General features: G+C 39.0%; 4 protein-coding genes across 4 annotated transcripts; 2 read left to right on the top strand and 2 right to left on the bottom strand.

Annotated features, from left to right (window-relative positions):
• The first annotated feature begins 3,931 nt into the window (after positions 1-3,931).
• On the top strand, positions 3,932-7,618 carry LOC122648708. Its single transcript, XM_043841933.1, has 5 exons — positions 3,932-4,248; positions 5,511-5,547; positions 5,669-5,829; positions 5,907-6,605; positions 7,170-7,618. Exons 1-5 carry the CDS (start codon positions 4,039-4,041, stop codon positions 7,416-7,418), a joined length of 1,356 nt encoding a protein of 451 aa, XP_043697868.1. The 5' UTR covers positions 3,932-4,038; the 3' UTR covers positions 7,419-7,618.
• A 9,609-nt stretch (positions 7,619-17,227) lies between these two features.
• LOC122648707 (scopoletin glucosyltransferase-like) lies at positions 17,228-18,921 on the bottom strand. The gene is made up of 2 exons (XM_043841932.1): positions 17,752-18,921; positions 17,228-17,721 (listed from the first exon to the last, which is right to left on the bottom strand). The coding sequence occupies exons 1-2, from the start codon at positions 18,751-18,753 to the stop codon at positions 17,257-17,259; spliced, it is 1,467 nt and encodes a 488-aa protein (XP_043697867.1). The 5' UTR covers positions 18,754-18,921; the 3' UTR covers positions 17,228-17,256.
• A 1,828-nt stretch (positions 18,922-20,749) lies between these two features.
• On the bottom strand, positions 20,750-23,306 carry LOC122648705 (pentatricopeptide repeat-containing protein At2g29760, chloroplastic-like). Its single transcript, XM_043841927.1, is given in 3 exon segments — positions 20,750-21,458; positions 21,461-22,435; positions 22,438-23,306. Coding segments are annotated over 3 exon segments (2,193 nt in total). The 5' UTR covers positions 23,261-23,306; the 3' UTR covers positions 20,750-21,063.
• A 2,380-nt stretch (positions 23,307-25,686) lies between these two features.
• LOC122670787 (lactosylceramide 4-alpha-galactosyltransferase-like) lies at positions 25,687-27,024 on the top strand. The gene has a single exon (XM_043867809.1). The coding sequence runs from the start codon at positions 25,687-25,689 to the stop codon at positions 26,932-26,934; it is 1,248 nt and encodes a 415-aa protein (XP_043723744.1). The 3' UTR covers positions 26,935-27,024.
• The last annotated feature ends 971 nt before the right edge of the window (positions 27,025-27,995 follow it).

Genomic DNA, 27,995 nt, shown 5'->3' with positions numbered 1-27,995 from the left:
TGAGATATGAATCACTATTCACATCCTCTATGAAACATTTGCAGAATAGAGGGTATAGCGGGCGAGGGTTGCAGAACTGAGAGCATGGATGGGGTGGGGTTGCAGGGAAGGGAGGGTTACAAGGGGTATAGCTTTGGGCGGCGATTGCAGCGGTAGATTATTGCGGAGGTTGGGGTTCGCAAAGTGGGCTGGAGGTTGCACAGGTGGTGGTGGTGGTGGTGACGGATGAGAGTCTCAGTTGAGAACGAGAAGAAGAAGAGGAACAAGCAAGAAGAAGAAGAATAAACAGTAGGTGGGTCCCATTTATTTGATTAAAAAAAAACATTAACAGGGAAGATGATGGAATTGTATGAGTTTTTTATTGAAATTACTAAAAGGGTAAAATGAACTTTTTTTTACTTTGGGTGCTAACTGTGCTTAACGGCGGGGAGAAAGGTTTCTCTGATATTTTCCCAAAAAAAAAATCTATCCATTTGGTAATTTAGTTGGGCTCAAATTTTGCATGTCATCCACACTTCTGAAAAAAAATAAAAGATGATTTTCACAAGCAGCAGAGGCTACACCATCTCTCTCTCTCTCTCTCTCTCTCTCTCTCTCTCCTTCCTTGTTCAATGTTAACCTTCAATCTAAATAAAGTTGTAGTGGCAAATAAAGTTACAAATCCATAACAAACATGGAAAATATTGAAAAGAAATAAACAACTAAAAATACAAGGACAAACCACAATATATGTATATAATTGAATTTATATCTAAAATTTGACATGAGACCAATCCAAACCATTCTAGAAATATCTAAAAATCGAAATTGCCACATCAATCTTCCACATTGTACATTGTGTTGACCTGCCAAAGTACCAAGTGTATTCATTCCTTGATAGCTGTAGTTTATGAGTCATATTCCACAAAATTTCATCCCCTTCCATTCTGCCACATGGCAAACATTTGATAAGTTAATCAAGGAAGACAGTTTTGGAAAGTTTAAAAATTGAAATTGCAACATCATTGTGCTTGTTTTTAAGCTAATATTTTCCTGTAACGATGGATCCATTAAAAGTTTATCCAAATCTTGTAGGTGTGAAAGTATATGATATTTTCACTAACTTCAAGTCAAGGTTGTTTTCTACCAAAAAAAAAAAAAAAACAAGGTTGTTGGTGGCCAAATTTTATAGTCATATTGTCTACATCATCTTTCCACGGTGCAAATGAATCTTGAGTAAATCTTTGAGAAATGGTTAAGAATCTAACTTTGACATCCTTGTTCTAACAACTTAAAATATAAAACAGAGGGCACTATGAGTAGAGATGGAGCTCCAAGCTTGAGATATCCAAGCTAGCAATATGGCTAAGATGAAGCCCCAGCCTTGAATGTGGTTAATCCAAGGGTTGCTACCTTGAATGTGATTTAATTAAAGGGTTAGCAACCTTCCATGTCTCAAGACAGTGGACTACTAGTGAAATGCTTTCGGCCTACAATGAAAACATTTTCCCATCATACTTTAACGAGAGAGGGATTGACACACTTCCTGTTTATATTAACATCATATATACACGTCTAGTTAATAACATGAAGCATGATAGAAGTTTCGATGGATATCAATTTATATATAAGGAGGTTCACATCATTAAATAAGGAGAGAGAGATTTTCATGCAAGTACCTACTTATCACCATCTCATCTCAAAGTAACAATAGCATTAATCATCAAACACTAAAAATAAATATTTGCTAAAATTTAAACACCAAAATACACTTCTAAAAATTGAATACCTCCTAAATTAAATTAAGTATTACCTTGATATTTTATATGATTTTGCATCTTAAGTTAACACTTTTCAAGATCCCTAATTTAACTTATAAAATGGTTAAAGGACTTGGGAGTTCGAAACATCCACCCAAAAAACCCACAAGTTGCTTCTCTCAATGGAGAACATTTTGGTAGCTGGAGCCTCGAGACTATTGACCCAACTTAACGTCGAAGGCAAGGAGCTTAACCAAAGTAATTAAGAACCACGGATTCAACAACCTCGACCTCGCATGGACGCACCATCAATTATATATCATTCCGGAACTTGGACGTTGAAACCCCAAAGACACCAAAGTCCAAACTTAAACATTAGAAGAAAAGAATATTTCGCATGTAAAGAAAAAATTAAAAAAAATTTGAATTTGAATTTGAGAAGAGGGATAGACATGTGTATATATGATGTCAATAAACATCATTGGATGAAGTTTCTTTCACGTGTTGAGCCCTTAGGCCTGCACTGCAATGCACCACAAGATGTCCGCACTGTAGAGGATTTTAATCCACTCTCTACACAGGCTTCAACTCCGGCAAAAGATTGGGGTGGGATGGAGTTGGAGTGGTGGGAGGAGAGAGATCGTTGTGAGTAGCGAGGGAGAAATTGCTTTGTCGATGATACCAATTAAACGGTAAAGTGAATTAACGATTAGGATTTGAATTTTTTTTTTTTTGGGAGACTGAAGGGGTATTCGATTTTAGGCCTACTAAATCCCCCCTGGGCTCGTACATGACCCCCACACCACGCACGAACCGAGAACTTTTGGGCCCTAGTGAGCCTCAAGCGGGTGGCCCCAAGAAATTATGCAGCGGTAAAGATTTGATCACGAGACCTCGCTTCTTGAGATTAGGATTTGATTTTTTAAATCAACGATTAGATTGAGGGTGGTGCGTTTAAGAGGTGAGTTTAAAGTCGCACTGCCACATTTTACTCAAAATTTATCTCTCTTATCCATCTTGGTATTCTCTCTCTTATCTGCCCCCTCTATTCCGAAACTTGGAAGTTGAAAGTTGAAACCCCAAAAACACCAAAAGTCCAAACTTGGAGAGAGAGAGATTTGGTTTGTGGGATTTCCGAGTATCTCCACATTTTCATTAACATTAGAAAAAAAGAATATTTCCCATGTAAAAAAAAAATTAAAAAATTTTGAATTTGAGAAGAGAGATAAACACATGTATATATAATGTCAATAGACACCGTTGGATGAAATTTCTTCCACATGTCGAACTCTCAAGCCATCACAAGATGTTTACACTGTAAAGGATTTTAATTCGCTCTCTACCCAGGCTTCAACTTTGACGAAAGAATGGCATGGGATGGAGTTGGAGTCGGAGGAGGAGAGAGATTGTTGTTCGTGAGAAGTGAGGGAGGTCATTGCCGGAGAAGGGTGAGAGACCGGTAGGAAAGGGTTAAGTTGCTTTATGGATGGTACCAGTTAAACATTAAAGTGAATTAACGATTAGGATTTGATTTTTTAAATCAACGATTAGATTGAGGGTGGTGCGTTTAAGAGGTGAATTTAGGGTCGAACCGCCACATTTTACCCAAAATTTATGTGTCTCTCTCAATCATCCTCGTATTCTCTCTCTTATCTGCCCCCTCCCTATGTAGGCTTATTAGCGTCTTCAATTCCTAAAACTCAGTAGGGCGACAGTGTTAGATGGAGATGTCTACACATGGCAGCTCGGACATCCAAGCATTACCATGTGTCCGAACTGCCATATGTCAGCAGCTCCACCTAGCACTGCAGGAATGCGGAACTTTAGGAATTGGAGAGGATAATTTCCCCCTATGTAGTCCTCTAACTAATGAACTAATGAACTAATGAACTAATGTGTGTGTGTCTCCAACCTATAAAAAAATAAAAAAATAAAACTTACGTGTCTATTAATGTCCCTGGCTCCTCTATCACCTTATTGGTTGTCTCACGGTGGCCTCATATTGAGTGCCGCAGGAAACTGCCAAGTGTCAGAGTTACCTATTAACATGAAATCAAACCGTTAACTGGCTCCCCTCTGAATTTTTCTCCACTCTGATACCCTATTTAAGGCCCCCGTCATCGACATCTGTGGCCACTCGAACTGGATTCTACATTAAGAAAAATTTCTATTGTCGTCGTCTCTTTCATTACTTGCTCACTCCACTTTCTTCACTCTCGTGCGTGCTCTCTCTCTTTCTTTTTTTCTCTCTCTCGAACAACGGAAAAATAGGCACAGCTTAGCTCTGCTGCATTGGGCGATGGAGGCCCTTACAACTTTGTCGCCGAAGATTTTTGCAGAAAACTACACTAGCGGAGCATACTTGTCTTCAAGAACCATTTCTAATAGTTCACAAATTCGTTTCTTTGGGGTTCAGAAACTCGTTAATCTTGATTGCTCACTTTCGTTTCCTCTGCAATTTAAGGCAATTGAGTCTGTTGCATCCTCATGTTTCTCATCGGAAGCAAAGGTATCACTTACTGTTTATTTTCCGGAAGCTAAAGATTTTCGTTTTCCCCACTCATCTTATGCTGTTTTGGAGTTCTTCGTGAGTAATCGATTTCGCTCGATCTTTGTATTCATTTCTTGTACTTCTGTCGCTTTAATTCTTTCAGTTTCTGGTTTTTTATAAATAAGGTTCCTCCTGATTTCTTAGTTTTACCCCTACCCTGATGATCATTTTGTTGGTTATTCCGACTTCCGCAGTTCCCCCACCCCCCCAACCAACCCCAAAGTTTGGTTATAATACTCGTTGGATTATCCATTTCTTTGATTCTGTTTTCTTTCCACTTTCTTTTCTTCTCTTTTCTTTTTTTTTTTTTTTTTTTTTTGTCTGTCTTTTGGTGCGGCTAGGAGATGTTTCAGCTGTTGTAGTTAGTTTCCATTGTCACACCAGTATTTTAGGGTTTCGACCCTAATCACTATATCTTAGATCTATCCTTGGTTCCTTTCCTTCGGGAAGTGTCTTCTCTGATCTTGATTTTAGTATTTCTTGAATTCTTCTCTACTTATTGTTATTCTTTGATGGTCTTGTTAACGATTGTGATGAGTCTAATTTCTTTTATTCTTCTGATCTATCCCTTTCTTATTTACTGAATTCATTACTTTGTTCTCAAGTTTCTTTTGTTCTTCTCAGTCCTCTCTGCGTCTATATTCGTTTCTGTAGTCTGGTTCTTTGGACCTTTTTTAATTTGCTTTTTCTTTTTGGGTATTATTTTTTGTTGTTGTCTAATTCGTAATTAGCAATGAGTGCATTAGCTTAGACTAGGAGGTAATGAAAATTCATAGAATTCACACTATATTACTGCCTATGCTGGAAGAGAATTCACACTATATGAAGAAATGAGAAATCCTGATGTACAATAGTGAATACGTTCTTGGCCTGTGGTGATATGGCTACCCCATTGATTGGTAAATCAGTCCTAACATAAAAAATTTCAGCCACCATGGTGCCAGTGGATATTAGCCAAATGCTCTAAATAGTTGATGCTATTTAAGGAGATACTTGGCAAAATAGTGATTATAAGAGGTTTGTTTATTTAAATTTTTTTTTTTTGTGGGGGGGGGAGGGGAGGGAGGGAAGAGACTGGAATAATGTTCTTGATCCTACGTAAATAATTGATTGCAACTCATTTTAAGGAAATAATTCTGCACAATTGATTGTTGAAATTCTTTGTTTTTGGAGCTTAATCACAAGTAAAATAATGCCTTATCTAGTGATCATCTCTGCAGGTGAGCTGGGAGACTGTAGACGATCAGTCTCAAGCAAGTAAGTTTTACTTCTCATATTTTCGTTTCCCTTTTTCTTAAGGATGAATTATTGGTGATCTGATTTCGAATCAAATAATGCTTGCATTTGTCTATATATTAATTTACCATTTCAACTTCAGGTCAGTCAAAGACTGTTCATGTGAAATTTCAATTACAGAAGGAGTGTATGTTTGGTCAGAGGTTCCTCCTTGTTGGTGATGATTCTGTCTTTGGTTTGTGGGACCCTTCAAATGCTATACCGCTGGAATGGTCAGATGGACATATTTGGACGGTTGAGCTGGTAAGAAGTAATCCATGGAGAGAGAAAATTTGGATATTGACTGCTCTGTTCTGATTTGTGGGATCTGTGATGAATAGGATCTACCTGTTGGAAAGTCTGTACAATTCAAGTTTCTTCTTGAAGGAATCACTGGAGAGGTTGTGTGGCAACCAGGCGCAGACCGGCTTTTGCAGACTTGGGAAACTAAGAACACTATCATTGTTTCAGAAGATTGGGAAAATGCTGATATTCAAAAAGTAACAGAGGAGCCAATGATTAACCCAATCATGGAACCAGTTGCTACAAAAGGGGTGGATAATGTAAATGAGGGATTGACTGTTGTGGAGAACATTTGTTGTCCAAAAGAGGAACCTATGGGTAGTGCAAGCAGTGAATTGATTGCTTCAGAGTATACTAATCCGAAAGAAGATCCTGTAGTTACTGTAGAAAATACATTAGTTGTTGCAGAGAACATTACTTATCCAAAAGAGTACACAGCTGATTTTGACAAGGAATTACAAACCGTAGAGAAAATTACTCCTTCACAACAAGAAAGCATTTCAAGTGCAGACAAGGAACTCATCATTGCCCAGAGCATAACTCAAAGTAATGGGGGAGTTTTAAGTTCGAAATATGAGAACCACGGTGTTTATGAAGGAGGTCCTGTTCTGGTACCTGGCTTGAGTCCATTACCAACAATGACAACTCAAGATTCTTATCCACAGAAAGTTGAGAAAGTCAACAATACTGATGTCCCTGTACAAGCTGGTGAAGCTGATGACAACAGTGCAACTGAGGTAACTGTTTGAAAACATTGTGTGTTTTTTTTTCTTGTTATTCTTAGCAAGGAATCAATCACTTTTTTTTCCGCTGACCCTGGCGGTTTGAATTCATAGGCCCCATTGTGTGAAAAAGTGTTTGGTTGTGAACTGTAATTTATTTAGCTTCAAACTATTTGCTAAGAGATGGGGGAGGTTTGAGGTGAAAAACTGCAGCTTATCGTCACTTCCATTGAATAACATGAGAGCAATGGATCTGGGAATCGTAGATTGAAGTTGCCCAGTCTTCATAAGTCACATCTGATGGATGCCTTTCCTGCAGCAACTGAACTTAGAAATTGAAGTGACAAGGCACAATAAGAGGGAAACATAGCTTCTTATAGTTGCTCAATAAAAGATCAGGCTGTGCTTTCAACTTAATAGAATTGATACCCTTTACATTTTAAGTTTAATCTGTGGTAGATGTTTCAGCATTCTGTCCATTAAAGTTTGCATTGCACTGGCATCATGTAACATGGAAGATTGTTCTTGACATCCTTTCCTGTCTTTGTTTCATGTATCACATAACCATATAAAAATCAGTTACCTCAGAAGCAAGAACCCGCCGAGGTTACATGTCAGGAAGAAAGAAATATGATGATGACAAGTAATGGGCCGGAGGTAGAGTTGCATGTCGATGGGTTTGCAGAAAAACCTCAATTAACCAACGAGGAAGAGGAGTCCTGTTTGCAGCCAACTGATGATGATGATGATGATGATATTGTGCAGAATGACGTTGAATGGGGTCGCAAAACACTACGCAAGTTTCTATCGACTTTGGGTTTTCTGTAGCTATCGTAAGTCTGAACTGCAATTGCAAAAGAACCTCCACCATTTTACATGACGACATGGACATTCTGGGTTTGCAAACAGAACAAGAAAATGAAGTAATATGGATGTGGCTATCTGTAAATATTGCTTTCAACCTTCAGGTCAATCATGGCTGTTGGTATTCATTTTCTTTTCTGTAGGTTGTTGTATGACATTCTTTCAGATACCAGATTTGTTCGTCTCCTTTACCATGTCTTTTTTTTTTGGTAATAGTCTCCCTTGCCATGTTCTTTTTTATGGTAATAGTCTCCCTTACGATGATCTTTTTGTATGGTAATCATTGACGATGTCTGTATATTGCATGATATCTTTTTTTTTTTTTGGTTAAGGTGTGATATCTTTCCACAAGTGAATGAAAGTGAGAACTAGTTGATTTTGTAAACATGCAGGTATCTGCAAAACTTTTTGTTACATAGCTTCTGCAATCCCCCCCCCCCCCCCTCCCCCTCCTATTCTTTTTTATGTTCCTTCAAGAATTGCCAGTGATAATTGTATGGTATCTGATATAATGGCTGACCACTACAGATATTCACCATAATCAAGGAACAATTGTAGCCATGAATGGGAGTCAAAAAGCATGCCAAGCTTATAAATAATAGGGATAAAATGCCTTCAACTCAAGGTGGCAGACTGAAAGCCTGCCAAGCATGAGTCCCGAGTTCAGTCACTTTTCGGAGAGAGAGACAGAGAGAAAAGGGGGGGGGGGGGGGAGTTATAAGATTTTTGTGATTGGTGCCTACTTTGTTTCAATCAAATATTTCCTCTTCCATCATCATTCATGTTTGAATGAAACATGTTAAGCTGTTTAGCACACCAATTTTCAATCAATTCAAGTTAACTTTCATTGAATACTCTTCAAGAGAGGAGGAGAAATTGGAAATGAAGAAAGTTCCCTATCCAGTAGCAATAAGGAGTTTGATGTACGCTATGGAATGTACATGGTCAGATATTGCACATGCCATTAGTGTGGTTAGTAGGTTTCTTTTCAATTTTGGCAAAGTTTACTAGACAACAATGAAATGGATTTTCAGGTACCTCAAAGGCTCAAGTAAATCTTTACCAGAAAAAGAAAAAAAAGCTCATATAAAATTATGTTATGTTTTGGAGGCTCACAAACTGTATTGCATGATTTTGTGGATGCAAATATGGCTGTGACTTGGACACCAGGAAATCCATTTCAGGTGTCTTATTCACTTTTGTACGGGAGCTATTTCATGGCAGTCAACCACAAATGTGTTGATCTAGCCACTACATAAGCCGAGTATAGAGCAACTATTGAAGTGAGCAAAGAAATATTGCGGTAAAAGAGATTTATTCAAGAGTTAGGCTTGAAGCAGTCTAGCTAGGTATGTGGTGAAGTGCGATGGTCAGAGTGCTATGGATGTAAATAAGAATGCTATCTATCACTCTAGAACCGGGGGGGGGGGGGGGACTCCTCATGGGTCTGGAGGGGGAGATTGTTATTGGGTCCAACCCATGAGATTGGCTCAGACGTTATTTTGTTTGCCATGTCACCTTACCAAGTCACCTTGGAAAAGGAGAGCACGAAGAGAGGTAGTAAAGTGTGAGTCGGTGAGAGAAGAAAAAGGAGATCATGTTTTGAGAAGGGTTTTTCTTCGAGAGGGTTTGTAACCTTTATAGAAGAAGCCAAATGATATCAGATTTGATTCTTGGGGGAGGATAAAACCATTGCTTTGGCTAGTTTTTCCCAACTTCAACCATAGGATTTGTTGTTGGAAAGGCAAAACTGTTGTGACTTGATTATTGAATCATCTCGAACTTGTTGAAAGGTTTTGTTAAGGTTAGGGTTTTAAGCACAAGGTTGCTTAAAGCATTACACCCTGAGTATCTAGTTTGGAATACCCAGACTGCTGCCTCCAGCTAGTATATATAAGGAAACTAGGGTTTAGGTCAGATGGGCTAATTACTAGATTGCCCCTCACAGCCTGGGCATTAACACAAGTAGGATTATATTAGAACATATGAAGGGATATTACATAAATACCCTTACAATCTCCTCTTATGTTCTACATATATCCATTACACATGTATAGGAACCATTGTTCAATCAATAATTGAATCAATATAAATTGAATATCAATAATCCAATAAATCAAATAAGAAATAAGTAAACTTCAAGAAATAAAACTAGGGTTTTAGATCAAAACTAAACCCAACAATAAATCCAAAGTTCCACATGCAAGTGGCTAAACCAAAAGAAATAATCAAAAGGAAAAGTCCTTGCAATCCATGTGACTTTACTCATCAAGTAAGTCATCATCATCGAGATCTAGATTCAACCGTTCTTCTCCATCTTCGTCATTCTCTGTAATTTGTCAAATATGAATTTCATAAGATATTATGAATTCAATCATTTGCACAATAGTATCTAGTTCAACAATAAGAACTTAGTACATTTCATATATGGCTGAAGGTAAATAAAAAAACAATAAGCGTCATCATCAAGTTTCTTTACAAGAACTCGATCATATATAGTCTCTATCATAAGGACCATACCATGTTTTCATTTGGAATACTGTGTTCGTCATATCAGTCATAGATTTATGTTGTATCATCAAATTTGGAATGGTACACCATACTATGAAAGACATGTCATCAAATTTAAAATGACATAAAGACTAGCACAATATCATTGAAACATATCAGACATTTTCCATATTCCTTTGTGAAATAACAAAGTAAGGAGACTTCACATGAAAATTTGCTACACCATCAAGTTTGGAATGGTTTCACAAACCCCCATACTTAGTAACCTAACTAAGTTATCTGAAATATGTAAACTGTCCCGAATGCTTACCAAGGCTAGATGAGATTCGAATAATTCAAAATAATATGGGGTTAGATTAAGACCTGACTAAATGGTCTTTAACCCCATCTCCCCTGTAGTTTTGAATGTTCGATCTTTGTTCAATCCCTTTGTAAGGGCATCTACCGTATTATCCTTTGATCTCACATCAATCAAAGTGATAATCCCTTGTTCTGCTCTATAATTCAGCATGGCCTGTTCCTGTTTCAGCTTGATGTGTCTCCTCTTACCATTAAAGAGTGAGTTATTCACAATCGTCTTTGTTGCTTGATTATCACAGAATATAGATATAGAGTTTAACTTAAAACTCCTCAATGGAATATCCATGATCAGATTCTTTTTCCACTCTGCTTCATCTCCCGCAGAAGTTAGAGCATAAAGTTCCGATTCCATAGATGACAGAGCAATACTAGTCTGTCTTTTGGATTTCCATGCTACAGCTACTCTTCCTAGTGTAAATACATAACCACTGGTGGATCTGTTGTCTCCCAAATATGAGTACCAAGATGCATCAGAATATCCTTCCAAAGTTGGAGGATGTCCAGTATAACATAAAACATAACCTTGAGTACCCTTAAGATATCTCATCAGCCTCGATAGGGCATCCCAATACTCTTTTTCAGGATTACTAGTGAAACGACTCAGCATGCCTACCGTAAAGGCTATGTCTGGCCTAGTGCAACTCCTTGCATACATGAGACTACCAATCAGTTTAGAATAATCTAATTGATTCACGGTGTCACCTGTGTTAGGTTTCAACCGTTTGTTATAGTCATAGGGTGTCTCAATCGGTTTACAATCACTGTATCCCTAACTAGAAAGTAGCTTCTCAATGTAATGAGTCTGACTATGGGTGATCCCTTGCTCACTGAAGCTTACTCTCATCCCAAGAATGGTGTCTACCACACCAAGATCTTTCATGTCGAATTCTTTGGACAAGGTTTCTTTAATGTCACTCACTACAGAGAGATCAGAACCTAGAATCAACATGTCGTCTACATACAAGCAAATAATCACGACCTTGTTTGACTCAGACAAAAAATAAAGGCACTTATCCGAGTTGCTGGTTTGAAAACTAAGGCTCTTTACTGTCTTGTCAAACTTCTCATGCCACAATTTAGGTGTTTGTTTAAGACCATAGAGAGATTTGTTTAATTTACAAACTCTGTTTTCAGAACCTTCTATGACAAACCCTTCAGGTTGGTTCATGTAGATTTCTTTGTTAGGTCTCTATTAAAGAAAGCCGTTTTTACATCCATTTGATGGACAACATAGTGCTCAATAGATGCTATGGCAAGAAGAATCCTTATTGTTGCCAAATGGCAGACCGGGGAGTAGATGTCAAAATAATCTATCTCTCTCACCTGCTTATAGCCCTTAGCTACTAATCGTGCTTTATACCTAGCTATAGACCCATCCGAATTAAGTTTCTTCTTCAGTACCCACTTACACCCTATTGTCTTGGCCCCTCTAGGCAGATCAACAAGGTGCCAAGTCTCATTCTGCATTAAAGAGTTCATTTCTTCATCAATGGCTTCTTTCCATAATAGTGAGTCTCTAGATCTCATCGCTTCCTTATAGGTGGATGGATTAGCCTCTAAATGGTAGGTCACAAAATCCTCACCAAAATTCTTGGGTACTCGATCTCTAGTAGATACTCTTCTAGATTCTGATTCAAGGAACATTATGGGAGTAGTGTCAGAAACAATTGGTTCAGATTCCAAAGGTGATTCTGTAACCACTTCAGTCAGACCAGGCAAGGTCAGGCCTTTATCTCTAAGGAATTTATCCTCAAAGACTATAACATCCCTAGATTCTATCACCACATTGGTTGATAGATCCAAAAATCGATCTGCAGCACTGTCTTCTGCACAACCTAGATATACATAAGTGTTTGTTCTAATTCCCAGCTTAGGTCTCCTAGGGTCTTGTATCCTAACATAAGCTACACAGCCCCAAACATTAAGAGTGTCATATCTACAGGGATGATTATGTCATAGTTCATAAGGTGTAGAAGTAAGTTTTGAATGTGGTAGTCTATTTAGAATGTGATTTGCAGTCAATACTGCTTCTCCCCAATAGCAAGAGGGCATGCCAGTTGTCAATAACATGGAGTTTAACATCTCTGTTAACGTCCTGTTCTTTCTTTCAGCTATGCCATTTGATTGAGGTGAGTAAGGAGCGTAGTTTCAAGGATTATGCTCGCAGAGGCACGAGAATTCCTTGAACTCACAATTTGTATTCTCCTCCCCTATCACTTCTAAATCTTTTAATTTTCAAGTTCAACTGATTTTCTACCCTATTCTTGAAAATTTTAAAATTTTCAAATGCTTCATCTTTAGATTTTAACAGGTATAAATGACAATATCTAGAAAAATCGTCTATAAATGTTATCAAATACTTCCGACCTCCTTTAGTTGTGTAGCTTTTAAAGTCACAAATATCAGAATGTACAAGTTCAAGAAGTTGAGTGCTCCTAGAAACCGGTCTGAACGGTTTTCTAGTTATTTTGGTTTGAGCATACACTTCACATCTGTTAAATCTAATTGAAGTATCTAATGGTAAATTATGAGTTTTAGCTAGTTTGAGCATTTTCCTATAGTTCACATGTCCTAACCTACAATGTAGTATTTGATCAAGTGAATTATGGTTAACTTGGTTTATTGTCTCATTAGCTAAACTCAACCTAAATATACCATTCAAATTATAAGCACATCCAAAATAAAAGGAATTAATAGACAATGTTACTCTACCACTACTAAAAATAATAGACATGCCAGCATCAAGCAAAATTCCAATGGAAATTAAATTCTTTTCAAAACCAGGAAAGATTTTAACATTTTTCAAAGTTAATATTTTACCTGATGATAGAACCAGGTTCGCTGTCCCTTGTTGAGCCACTTCCACGACGTCTCCATTTGCAACAATGGCGATCTACCGCTACTTGAACAACATCGTGAGCAGGTCCTTGCTATTGCAAACATGACAAGTCGCTCCAGAGTCTAACCACCAATCAAGATGTACTTGGCCAACCCCTTACCCTTGCCAATCATGACAACAAAGTTAGTAGGCTCAGTCTTGTCCACCAAGATGTGAACTTCCTTCGTGGTGTGTCAGTGTTCCCTTTCTTAGGACTCCTACACTCGATGCATAGTGACCCCACTTTCCACGATTGCGGCACTTGCCCCTCTTTTTAAAATTAGTCTTTTTGGCCTCCAACTGTTGGGGTTCTTTCTTAGGTGGCTTGGACTGCCTAGGATATTTCTTGGGTTGTGAAACCAAATTGGCAGATGCATGTTGTTGTTTCATCATCTCTAAGTTATTCCTGGCTCTATTCTCATCTTCGATTCTAATGAACCGTTTGAGATCATCCAGCCCCACTTGTGTTTTCTTTCTGTGCATCTCAGTTTTAAAGGAATGCCAAGTAGAGGGTAACTTAAAGATAATTGCACCCACTAAGAATGCATCAACAACAGAAATGTTTTCTTGGTTCAATTTTGTTCTCAAGTTCTCAAAGTCTGTTACTTGTGAAAGTATCTCCTTATCTTCTTGAAACTTGAAGTCCATAAACTTGTCAACCAAGTGAGTTTTTGATAGGTCCTCCTCCTTTTTGAATTGGGCTTCTAGGTTTTCCCAAATCTCTTTTGCAGTCTCATATTTACTATAGGTCTCTGCTAGCCTATCTGACAGGTAGTTCAATAGGTAGTCTTTGCAAAAGTCCTTATCACTTATCCATTGGGCTTCAGTTAGGTCCGTACAATCAGAAAATTTATTTACTACAGTGTAGAAAATATTGAGGTACTTCAATCCAAACTGAGTCCTCCTTTTCCAAGAACTGAACTCAGAGCCACTAAAGCTTTCCAATTTGATCATCTCAATTGGAACAGCGTGTTTCTCCATTGTTAAGTGATTTGTTTATATGCCCAAGCAAAAAATTCAAATAAAAAATAAATGCTCAAGGAACAGTCACACCTGAGATGGAGAACACTGGATTTATTCGACGGAGAAAAAGATAGCGGCGATGCAAGGGCTTCGACAATCGTAATGTGCACCCTAGTGCTGGCAAGCACGGATCACTGGCTATTGTTTGATGACGGCTACCGATGCGATCGTTGGCAACTGATGATGGCTGCTGGTCACGGATAGCTAAGCGAAGCCAAGAGAATGAAAAGGGAATTGAAAAGATAAACTGTACTGCTCACGGACAGGCCACTTGAAGTCAAAACAATGAAAGGAGAGTTCGTAGAGGATCTTCTTTTCTTTTTTTTTGTTTTTTCAATCCAACGAATCAAAAATCTTCACAAAAGTTGCTTTTGACTTTCTCTAATCAAATAAATGCTTTGAATAATGATTCTGCCAATTCTAAAACACTTGTCCTTTTGATTTTTATTTTTTTTTTCAATCAACAATCAAATCAAAAAAGGAACACCATGATTTGTCTATTTCACATAATAGTAAAATCCAAATATCGATCAAATAAGAATTGAACAGAAGCGTGATTCCGTATAAAGTAGAAGCTTTGATCGATGCCGTTGACGAAAAAGAAAACAGTAACCGTGAATCAGTTTCGTGAATCTAATAACCAAAAACAGATCTAGTAAAACTTCAAAGCCGATCAGAAAACCAGAATTGTGACGAAGCCTAACGTGAATCCGAAATCCAAAGCCGATCTTGATCGTAGAGAAACAAAAATCCTAATGCTTTAAGATTGTTAGGGTTAGGGTTTTAAGCACAAGGTTGCTTAAAGCATTACACCCTAAGTATCTAGTTTGGAATACCCAGATTGCTGTCTCCAGCTAGTATATATAGGAAAACTAGGGTTTAGGTCAGATGGACTAATTACTAGATTGCCCCTCACAGCCTGGGTATTAACACAAGTAGGATTATATTAGAACATATGAAGGGATATTACATAAATAAGGATATTACATAAATACCCTTACAGTTTTATCTTATGTTTCTTGAAGGGGTGAGAAAATGACCATAGTTTGTTGGAAATTTGTGAGCGGGAATCTTGTATCTCCCATATTCGCTAGCCAAAAACTTGAGAAGCAAAGTTGATGTAATATTGTTATTAATTAATGGAATTTTCTCAGATTTGTTTCTTAGTTTTTTCTTTCACATTCAAAGGTTTTCCATTTTTTATGGGTTATTTTTAAAAGCAAATACCAAAGAAACACGAAGAAAAACAAATGGAGCAAAGATAATACGTAGATTTAACGTGGTTCACACACCAATGCGATGTGCTATGTCCATGAGCGAAACTGAAGATGATTCACTATATAATGTAAGAAAATGTAATGGAGATCTCTCAAGAACATCCAAACGGCTCAACAAGCTATCTCTTCTCAAAACCGTAACACGAAGAACCCCCAAAAACTGACTTCTCTCTTGCGTACACATGATACGAAAACAGGGTAATACTCCTCCAAACAGTCAATCCATTGGGTCAGGGCAGAAGCCTCCGCTACCAACATAGACCTCAGAAAAAATCTCATTCGGGTCACCACCAAAAATGTCAAAGCAGGTTAATCTTCTAACAGATACAAGAATTTGAGACACACATAACAGTTATTTTATCCTTGATTCACACATGGATGGAAAGGCCTACATGAAATAGATTAGTAGGACATTGGTGGGTTTTATAGACACAACAAATGCAAAGACAATTATTCCCGTGTCTCTCCCCTCCTCCACATGCATTTATTCTACGAGGAAGAGGGATAGGCACATTGCCCGTGTGCGGAAAACTAAGAAGATGACACCAATGGGGGCGTGGAAAAGAACATTCCAGGAGGGGCAAGGATATCATTTCAAAAGGGGAAGAGAGAGATGGACACAAAAGGCATTAGCTTATGGTACATCAGCAGTGTGCCCAGTCTTTTCCCATTCTACAAAAATGATATGGGAAAAAGAACGTTGTTTGGTCATGTGGTTCCTAAGCCTAGACACAGGTGTGAACAAAATTACAGCCCAACCCTTCCTAAGATAAAAAATATATATATCATCCGTATTGATGCCCTTGCACGCACTCTTGTTGGCCCCCCACACTAGTGTAGGGGTTACACGACCAAGCAGTGATCTCTTACCGTAATGAAATTATTCTTCTGTCTCTTCTCCTCCTCCATATGCCTAGATTCCCTTTAGTGGTTTGGCCCCCAAACAAGAATGTTTAATTCTTCATTTTTCTATGAAAACAATGTTTATTATATCAAACTAATTACAAATTCTTAATAATCAGTCTCATACTCCCATGGTATAAACGTCTCACAATTTCTTTACTCCGCCTTGTAGGGTTTTAATGCTTTGAAATTCTTTTCTAACAAACGAGTCAAACACTTAGACCTAAAGCCAAAGGGCTTTCAGCATAAGGATGTAAACGGATCGCATTCGGTCGAACAGTGGCATTATCATATTCGTATTCAATTATATTAGGATGGATTCAAATAATATCCTATCAGTTTTCGAATGGATTTGGATAGTTTTTAGATAATGATTTTTTAAATACAGATCCTCATAAATGGATATGAGCGCAGATCGAATACGAATTGTTGATTATCCGTTGAAATCTTTACCATTTTGTTGACGAGGGTTAGGGTTGAGACTTGAAAATTCAACAATTATCTTTTCTTCTACTCTTCTTAGTCTTTGATTTTCTTATGTTTTTTTACTTTTAATTTTATCTTGTATTTATTTTAATAGATATGTAATTCCATGTATCACAATGTAGAAAACAATAGATATAAACCAATAAAAAATCTAACAGAATCATAATATCTCCCTATCTTAATTTATAAAATTATAAAAAATGAGAACAAAATTCAAAAAAATTTAATCAAATGGGAGAATTATCATATTGATATCTTATTAATTTTCAGACAAATTTGAATTCTCGAACGAGCGGATTGAATACCAACCATTGAATATCCGTTGACATTCTTATTCAGCATGGAGAGCTAATGCAAATGGTGTCTAACCACACCGACCTTTAAGGTCGTTGATCAAGTCGGTCAAGTCAGAGTAAGACGACCCACCTTCTTCCATAGCCCTCTTGGCCTTAACGCTCATCTCCCTTGCTCGCCTTCTCATCTGCTTTGCTTCTTCCTCTTCTCCTCCACCGCCACTCATCATCAACCTAATCACTGCCTTCTCTATTTCCCCCCTCTTCACCACCTCCTTCGCCATTTCTCCATCAAACTCGAATGCACTCCACATTTTGGCACCCACTGCTATTCCTATCCTCAGCACCGGCGTCACCAGCTTCTCATTGTAGAACTGCTCCGAGGTGATTGGCCAGGTGATCATGGGCACCCCTGCACTCACGCCTTCCATTATTGAGTTCCATCCACAGTGAGTGAGGAACCCTCCAATGGCTCGATGGTTCAATATCAATACCTGCGGCGCCCACCCCGTTATTATCAGACCCTTCGTCGTCTTCTTCATCTCACCCGCTTCCATTACTCTCTCTTTGACCCCTTCTGGAAGCCATCGCTCCTGCAGGTTCTCTTTTCCTCTGATAACCCAGATGAAGGGATGCCCTGATGCTTCAAGACCCGACTCAATCTCACCCAATTGAGTTGCAGGAAAGCAAGGGTGGGTCCCAAAACAAACGTAGAGAACAGATTTGGGCTCCATGGAATCAAGCCATCTGAGACAGTCATCGTACGAAGATGATGAGCCATGCCCGTCCCCTCTCGTGACATTCTCGGTGGTCCTGTTAACGAGAGACAGTGGGCCCACATGCCATGCCTTCCTTCCCAGGACTTTCTTGTAATGCTCGACGTAATTGGGCTCCAATTCGTAGAAGCTATTAATCACAACGCCGTAGCTCTGCAACTCCGATTCTCTGATTTGATTAATTAACTGGGCTGTCTCACTGTTTGGATCGTTGACGAAATCTGGTAGTTGCGACCTCGTAATGGTTATATGATCAGGAAGACCCGGCAACAAGAAGGGTTCTGTATCCGACTGAACCTTCTCGTGGGGCGCAAATACTCTGAGGCTCTCGGAGACGCAGTGAGAGAAGAAACTCATACCATCAAAGAAGAGCCTTGGAATCCCAAGCTCGGCGGCGAGGTTGGAAGTCCAAGGAAAGAACATGTCCGAGACAATGCATTGAGGGCGAAGCTCTCGGATCAGTTGTTCGATCGGTTGTTGGAGCATCGTGACCGCCAGATAGAGCTTCTGGGCCATCTCAAGGGAATTGATGGAGTAGAAATTCTCGACTCCCTGGGGCAACCCAACCTCTGAGGAGGGGAACCTGAGGATGTGGAATCGGATTTTGAGGCCGGAATGGGTGTCTTCGTCGATGGCACTGCGGAAGAGGCTGGCGTTGGATGGAGTGGTGACAATGGTGGCTTTGACGCCGCGTGCGGCAAGCAATCTTGCCATGTTCACCATGGGGAGCATGTGCCCCGGTGTCAAGAAAGGAAGGAAAAGCATATCGAGAACTGGAACCTCCATATCCATGGCGATTAGCGACTTTCTTTGAGGATAAGACGCTTCTGAGTGGACGAATTGGTGAATAAATCTGCCTTTAGATATATTCTGATCCTCTTATTTGGTTTCCTTCAATACAAGTTGATTACTCTCACGGCTCCTTCATCTAGAGTTTCAATCTTTCTTCCATTGGGGAGGAAGTGAACAAGTAGAATTAGTAACCCATCACGCCCACCTCATTCTCGCAATTCTCCAACTAAAATCATCACTAACACCATAGATTAGGGAGCTCATAAGCTTTGCATGCTCTGTGATGACTTAACTATGAATGTTGGTTCACCCTAATACACTCGATCCTCGTTGAGTCGTAGAGCAGTAGAGCAAGACTTCACACCCTCCATATGTTCGTTCACGTGAGGATATTTGTTTGTGACTACATGCACCTCGCCTGATTGATCCGAGATACTTGAATCTGATTGGTAAAGATATTCCAATGATCCTGGATTAGAAAAGGGAAAAAGGTTCTTTAAGCTGTCAGCGGCATGGTTTTAGTGCACGGTATCAGAACGGATATCGATAACCCACAAAACTGATATGATATCCACCTGGATCGGACAAAATTACCCCTGAATTTCTTTTAAAAATAAATTTTCTAACCATTTTACCCCTTGTCCGTACTGTGTTGCTGATACGGTATCGGCACGATGACTAGCAAAATCGGTACGTATCACCTGATACTTAGAACCATGGCCAGGGGAGGGTATGCTCTCTCTCTCTCTAGGATCAAGATCGTCTTCAGGGAGCAGGGAACACCCAGGACGCTGCTAGCCATTGGGCTGTGCCGCACACATCTCTAGGTATGCACCGAGATGTGTGTAGCATAGCTCAACCGTTGGATGCCCCCTGGCAGCACCTTGGACGCATGCCTTCCTGGAGACGAGCAAAATTCCTCTCTCTCTCTCTCTCTCTCTCTCTCTCTCTCTCTCATTATAAATGACCTCATTGTCCTTTTATGTATGAAACCACGTCATTAGTGTGCTCCTCTATGCGGCTTACTCAAAGAATCCTCTCCCTCAGAAAATATACTTCATTCAAATAGTTGTGTTATAACTCATAACTTTTCCTAGTAGACATAGTTCTGTTATAACTTATAACTGTTCATAATAGACATAATTCTTTGTTGAATTGTACCATGCAGCTAAGTCCATAATAAGCAAAGTAAAAAAAAATTTCTGGAGTAGCAAGACTAAAGGGTATCTCTAGTCTTGCATCAAGCTTTGCTACTTGGAAGGATAGGTATCTTGCTCCACCCATTGCACCAAGTTTGCACAATCAGTCCAATTGTGCCAAGGCTCCTATTCCTTGAAAACCTTGGAGTAATCCCTTTTCTCCAAATGTCATCATAATTAATTTGTTGAAACATATGTTATACATCTTTAACTTCATTCAAAAAGGGTGAGATTTCTTAACTCTTACTGAGTTTCAAAAGTGATGTGTATAATTTTTTTTGTTTTTTTTTTTGGTTTGGGGGGGGGGGGGGGGGGGGGGAAAGGGTTGGGGTGGAGTGGAGTGGGTGTTAAGCCAATGGTTCCTAAATCAAACCTTTAAACTCACAATTTTCTACTTAAAATATATATATATATTATGCACTCCCAGAATCTAAAAAAAGAGTTTGAATTGCAGAGTATATATACATTTTCAGGATAAAGAAAAAGAAGTCTGATTTTGAATTGCTGAGTACGGTATCACCACAGAAGTTTCAATCCTGGGAACCTGTACAGCTAAGAAAGGATCCTTGGTTAGAGATATGAACAGGAGTAAGACTCATAAGTGACATGAGGATAAGTTGAATCATCTTTGCCAAAATAGCAAGGCCACTAAAAGAGTCGCATATTTCACGGAATCACCCGGGAAAAGAATATACAAGAGTAATGTTGTTAATAAGGAACTGCACTTAATCATGGATGCATTAAGTGATGTGAGATTTAAGGGTTAAAATTTGGCCCAGCATCACTCTACCAGTAGGGGTAAACCAGACCGAATAGATGGACCTGATTAGTTGATCAAGTGATCAACATTTTGTAAGTCCACTCGATTGCTGTGCTCTGAACTGTTCCTATTTTCAAACCAAGCTCATTGTTAAAGCTCCAAATCACAACTTCGCTCCAAATAGACCCCAGCTTCAAACTCGTGCAAACTGTAGGGGTTGCCCTACATGTTAATTCACTTCAAGCTACTGTTGCATGCTCCTGGTATCCCCGCATAACCAATCACAAAGTATTGTCAAGTTACATATACAAATATAAGATGAAGTTTTGTTTCCAGGCCAATGATACCGCTTCACCAATAGTCCATACAAGAACAGTGACCCTCTTTGAAGTGGTGGAATCGATACCGATCCCTTAGTAGTATCTCTCTATTATAAAGCTGAGAAACGAGCTTAGCAACCGAGTGACAATCCCCACATATGCGGAGATTTTTGACAATCCGAACTGGTGTAGGGTAGTCTGTGCTAACAAGTCCAAAAGCTATCGCTAACTTCTCACTGTGAAGATATAGAGCATGCTCCTTAGCAACCTCATCTTCAACATTCTGAAGAAGATGATCTTTATTTGGCACATAACCTATTGACTTCAATCTTGAAACGATCTCATCTAACTTAGAATAAATCTTCTTAGATAGGGGGTGAGAGTTATCCCCAACCAGAAATTCATGTACGACGCCATTAACCTCTTAGAGCTACAACCAGGCTCTTTCTTGATTCCAGCATTTCTCATACGCTTCCTCAACCTTGAGACAGCATCCCACTTCCCTAGCTTGGCATATATATTTGACAAAAGCACATAGGCTCCATGATTCCTAGGCTCCAACTCGAGCAGATGCTTACAGGCATTTTCTGTTAACTCAACATCTCCATGAATCCTACAGGCACCGAGCAATGTCCCCCAAACAGAAGCACCAGGGGATAACGGCATTTTCTCTATCAATTCTATAGCTTCTTCTAAGAGACCAGCACGACCGAGAATATCAACCATGCATGCATAATGCTTGGCCTCAGGTGCAACCCCATACACTGTCAGCATCTGATTAAAATAAAGTCTACCTTCCTCCACTAATCCAGCATGGCTACAAGCACAAAGAAGGTTTGTAAAAGTCACAGCATTGGGCTTAACCTTGGCCTCTTGCATCTGAAAGAAAAGTTCAACCGCAGCCCTACCACACCCATGCATTGCCAATCCTGCAATCATGGCACTCCATACATACACATCTTTCTGTTCCATGGATTGAAACACTTCAAGAGCTCTAACCATATCCCCGCACTTGGAGTACATGTCAATGAGAGAGGTCGTAAGATGGCAGTTCAACTTCAGCCCCTGCTTCTTTATGTAAATGTGTATCCACCCACCAAGGTCCATTGCACCCAATTGGGAACAAGCAGACAACACGCTAACGAGGGTTAGCTGGTCTGGTTTGGCAGTCGCAGCCACCTGCAGTTCATGGAAGAGAGATAACGCCTCCTTTGGATGGCCACTCTGTTCGTAAGCAGAGATCAGGGCGTTCCATGCAGCAATATCTCGATTAGGCATTATGTCAAAAACACTACGGGCAGCATCAAACTTCCCTGATTTTGCATACCCAACAATCATCGTGGTCCATGAGACAGAATCTTTCTCGGGCATCTTATCAAACATTCTTTTAGCTTCTTCAAGACACCGCATTTAGTATACATGTCAAGCATGGCATTACTCAAAATCAAATCCATATCAATCTCATTCCTCTCAATGTAAGAATGAACCCACCTCCCAAACTCCAAGTCCAAATTCTTGGCACAAGCAGAAAGAACACCCACCATGGTCACATCGTTCGGCTCTACGTTGTCCAGCTCCATTCTCCGAAACAACTCTAAAGCTTTCTCAGGATAGTCTGCCTGTGCATAAGCAGTAATCATAGAATTCCAAGAAACAACATCCCTATTGGGAATTTTCACGAACACCTTAAAAGCCTCATCCATTTCCCCGCATGCAGCATAGAAATGAATGAGAGAATTCAGGATGAAAATATCAGAACCCAAAGAGGCTTTAATGGCCATGCCATGAAACACTCTTCCCTCGTGCAAAGCCGAGAGCTCTGACGCTGCCTTGATTGCAAATGGGTAAGTGTATTTGTTGGGTGGGTGAAGACACTGATGGAGCATTTTGGAGAAGATTAGGAGGCTATGGTTGGGCGTTGGACTGGAAGCGTATGCACGAATGAGGGTGTTCCAGGTGAAAACATTTGGTTGGGGAATCTGATCGAATACCTTTCTAGCGTAATCGAGACTCGAGAAAGGAGAGAAGGAACAGAGTGTGACAAGTCTACTCGCCGAGTAGGGATCGAAAAAGAGGTGACCAACACGGAGCAGGTGAGCATGAATTCGCTTCACTTGTTTCATGTCGTAACATCGATCGATAAGGGACAGTAGCTGTTGGTAATGCGAGTATTGGTCGTAATTTTGGTTAGTAATGTGTTGGGGATGAGTGAGAGGTGAGCGGCGCATGGAGGGTTGCCATTGCTCTCCGTTTTTCTCCCTCCACTTCCACTTGGTGTGGGCCGTGTGGCTGTTAATTCAATTTTGAGGTTACTGGATGTTAGATCAGGTAAGTCGATCCCTCGAGTTAATAACTTAATATCAATCAAACCAAAGGAATCGACAATTCCCCCAACTCTCAGTGTAATTTTCTTTCAAACATCATCCATGCATTTGTTTTCGAATATTTTTAAAGTTTTGGATTTTCTATTTTCTTTTTTTGGAAAAAGAACGCTACCTAGTTGTGTAGTTTTAGACACAAGACTGCACGAAATGATCGCTGAACCTGGCACAACTATTCTTTTTTCTCCCTATTTTTATTGAATAACTTCTTAAATCTACTAGATAAGAACCGAAAGTGCAAAATAAATATGTTTCAAATTTATTTTATATTCACTATTTTCCATTTTGATAAAAAATTCCAAAAAATATCTTAATCTAAACTTGAGTTTGAAGGCTTTGAATCTCCATATGCCAAGTCCTGGTAATGCCTTGTGTGACATTGTCATCAACCTTCAATTCCTAATTAGTTTGCAAATGGCACATGGATCGTATCCTAATTAGTTTGGTGACTTTGGTCAAAGTATCCTTACTTATATTAGTAGTTTCAATTATTTTTTCCACTTGTTTATTAAGTAATGCCACGTTTGGATTCAAAACTTTGAAATTATAAGTGGCTAATTAATGTGCCAGGCCAACCCAGAGGGTCAATTATTGTTTCCATTAATCCATTTGGAAAGGTGATAAAGATTAGAGAGAACATGGGTAGAGATTAGCCAGACACAACAGAATCACTTTTATTGGAAGAGTTCCCCATTTGAAAATCATGAAACAGATCCAGCAAAAGGGAACACATCGAATGAGGTTGTTGGGCATGGCCATTTACGGTGGCTTAATTAATTTAATGTTGGTATTTTTACATTGTTAAAGGGTTTTTTAAACCCAAAATCGAACTCTGGATTCACTTTCACCGATTCCAATTCGAGTCGGATCGAAATCAGTTAGGATCAACCTAGAACCGATCAAAAACATAGAAAATAGAATGAGAATGAAGAAGCAAAGATTTCCGCATTTATATGATTTTCAGTTTATATATTGATCTTTTACTGGCTAATAATAGAAAGGAGAAAAAATAAAGATTTAATTGCATGACTCGATCTAGTGCATGTGCATTAGATTTGGCCAACCTAGTATGAGATAGGTTAAAAGGATTGATGTAACGTGTTTCATCAGGTTCTAAAGCTTTTGGCGCATTGATCAAATACCTAACATTAGCCTTGAAGCAAAGTGGAGTCCCTTGTAAAGGGCAACCTATCGTCAGAGTGAGAGCCGTCAAGGACGACGACTGCGAAAATGTGATGGTCTATATTATGTATTTATATACCTAATGGGGCTCGATCTAATGTATAGACGTTAAATTTTTTGTTAGCCTAATATGGGATAGATTAAAAGACTTGATTTAATGCATTCCATCAACTTTGGAGTTTTTAGCGTATCAATCAAGTACTTAACAATTCATGATCAATTAAAAAAATAAAAAAGAGAAGTAGTATGAAAATCAGCAGAATTGGAACCATAATTGTAAGATGGGTCTCAGTGTCTGACCATGGTTTTAAGTATTGGAATCGTATCAGCGTTATCAGCCAATGTGTATCAATATTATTAGTCTCCAATTCCGTTACAATACCGGATCAAAAGTGCTGCCAAAAAGTGACTCTTTTTTAAATTTACACCCGATATGAACAGCTATAACAGTGGGGAAACGACCAATTAAACAGAGTTAGTGTATGAACAAAACAGAATGGAGAGAAAGATAAAATAGAAAGAAATTAAGATTCCCATTCCCAACCATACAAGAACTTCCCTTCTATCTATATCTATCTGATTCGTGAAAAAAAATCATGGAATCTTCATTGATGAAACTTGGAAAGGGATTGAGGCAATAATTGAAGTTGAAGAACCAATTCAAATGAAGAAATAATTGTGGTGATTGATCCTCAGACCCTAACAAAAGTATTAGTTCGGTGGAGTTATAGCAGTTACACTGTTACAGCTGCAGGAAGACAAAAAAGATGGAATCTTCCCCAACCATAACTCTGTTACTACTACCTACTTCCTCCCAATTCCCCATGAAGCCTTGAAAGCTTCCTCTTAAATCTTAATAATAACAATCTCCCCATCTCAGAGACTCGGTCTCCCTCTGCAACCTTCATACGTCACTGACGGCTACCATTGTCAAGGTTACTCGGTCAGTCTTCTGCCACGAAAACTACCTTCATAGAAAATTCTTGGCCAACTAAGTCAAACAGACGAAACCCAGTTTCAATTGTATAGACAATCAACTCTTTCTCTTGATCAGCTCTGTTTCTTCTTCTTCCTCTGCAATTCTCAAAGCCATGGTCAATATACGCTCACTTGGTAACACCAAATCCTCCCTTTTCTCCACCATTTCATTTGCCACTATCCTCTTTCTTATACTGCTAACCATTAGTGTTTTCTCCAATTTTTTTCTCCAATCAATATACAAAGAAGAAACCAGAGTCTCCTTAACCCATAAAAGCCATTTCCAGTTCAGGTCCTCCTCACTCCCCACGCTTTCTTATTCAGTAGAAGAAAAGATCACTGAGGCATATAATATTAATCGAGATTCTCTAATTCCTCCAATCAATGCCACAGAGCAAGAAAGGATCGCTTGGTTCAAGGAAAAGCTTCGAGCTTTTGACGTATTCAAGTCAACCAAGTTGACTAGCCAATTTGCAGAGCGAGCACGCAAGTTCTTAGATAACACCTGTGAGGTACAGTTCTTCATGACTTGGATTTCTCCGGCAAGATCTCTCCGGCAAAGAGAAATCTTGGTCTTGGAGAGTGTCTTCAAAGCCCACCCTCATGGGTGCTTGATGATTCTCTCTAGTACTATGGATTCGATACATGGAAATAGAATTCTGAAACCGCTACAAGATCTCGGATTTAGAGTGATAGCAGTGAAGCCAGACCTGTCGTTTCTTCTGAAGAACACACCTGCTGAAGCTTGGTTTCGTCAGATGAAGAAGGGTAACAAGGACCCTGGCGAGATTCCATTAGCCCAGAATCTATCCAATCTCCTCAGACTTGCGGTTCTATATAAATACGGTGGTGCTTACTTGGATATTGATTTCATAGTTATTAAGAAGCTTTCAGGTTTGAGAAATTCAATTGGAGCACAGAGTATGGATGCAGAGACTGGCAAATGGTCAAGGCTTAACAATGCAGTTTTGATCTTTGACAAGAATCATCCTCTCTTATTCAAATTCATTGAAGAATTCTCCCTCACTTTTGATGGAAACAAATGGGGACATAATGGACCTTACCTGGTTTCAAGGGTGATTGAGAGGGTAAGGAGAAGACCTCACTATAATTTCACAGTCCTGCCATCCATGGCATTCTATCCTGTGCATTGGAACAGGATAACTGGTTTTTTCCAGAAACCAGTGGATCCTGCCATGTCTAGATGGGTATCTGCAAAGCTGCTACAGTTGAGTGAAGAGACTTATGGAGTTCATCTTTGGAATAGACAAAGTAGTGATTTGAGGATTGGAGAAGGGAGCATCATTGGCAGATTAATATCAGATCATTGTGTTCTTTGTGAAGATATATACAATGCTTGAGTAAGTTCTTCAAAATTGAATAGCAGAAAAGTAATGATTCAAGGATTCAACAAGGATGCCTGAGTAAGGTTCTTGAATTGATTTAGGATAATTCTTTACTGTTATTATAGGTCTCTACTGTTATTTTGTAAGTATTTCTATCTACTCTTTTTTCATGTACATATCAACATGCAAATCTCTTACATGGTGAAGGATTTCTATTTCTATTGTGGTAAAGATGCTAGTTGTTCACAATAAAAATTGTTTACAATCCAAAAAAAAATAATTAAAATTCAATAAACCTAAAATGATTAGAAATCATGAATTTAATTAGGTAGAATTTGGGAATGGTATCAGAATATTGTACCACAGATCATAATCTTCAAACGTCGTCTTAATCTGAACCTGAAAGTGAAGCCTTTGAGTCTCTGAATTCCAAGTTCTGGCAATGTTTTATATGACTTTGTTCTCCTCAACCTCCGATTTCTTCTACTCCTATTCGAGGAAACAGATCCTCTCTCCATGAAACTACTCCCACTGTTAATCCTTCTGAGCCCATGAATGCCACCATCTGTATCACTGCCCCTAATACGCATAGGCTTAACCATTGGTGTACTGCTAAAACCCTTGAAATAAGCCTCTGCACTAGTATGCTCGATCTTTAGTAATTCTTGTAGAGATTTACTTCCTCTTTTCATCAGTTCTTGTAAACTGCAACTCTTCCTTTGGGGAAAGAACAAAGCATGAGACACAACAGTATTAGAGGATGATGAATAAAGGCATCTCTGTTTTTGGATAATCTTCCTGATCCTTTCCCTTTGCGCCTCTGTGTTGGTAATGTAAAGATTCTCTACATCATCTTCCTCCTGTATCTCAGACATCTTCTTCATGGCCAAATGATCTTAGACCTTCATATGCGAATGCTTAGAAGTTAGAACATATCATGGAAAACTCTTTGTATTCAGAAGCTAGGAGAGACCTGTCCAGCTAAGAAAACTAAGTCTTCTTAATTCTTATAACCTACAAGTATAGTTAAAGAAAGTAATATTTTGAGCAAAAAGTTTGAATCTATTGGGCTCTGC

Source organism: Telopea speciosissima, chromosome 1 (genome assembly GCF_018873765.1).
Source record: "Telopea speciosissima isolate NSW1024214 ecotype Mountain lineage chromosome 1, Tspe_v1, whole genome shotgun sequence".
NCBI classification, from domain to species: Eukaryota; Viridiplantae; Streptophyta; class Magnoliopsida; order Proteales; family Proteaceae; genus Telopea; species Telopea speciosissima.
This window is presented reverse-complemented; position numbering and strand designations above follow the sequence as displayed.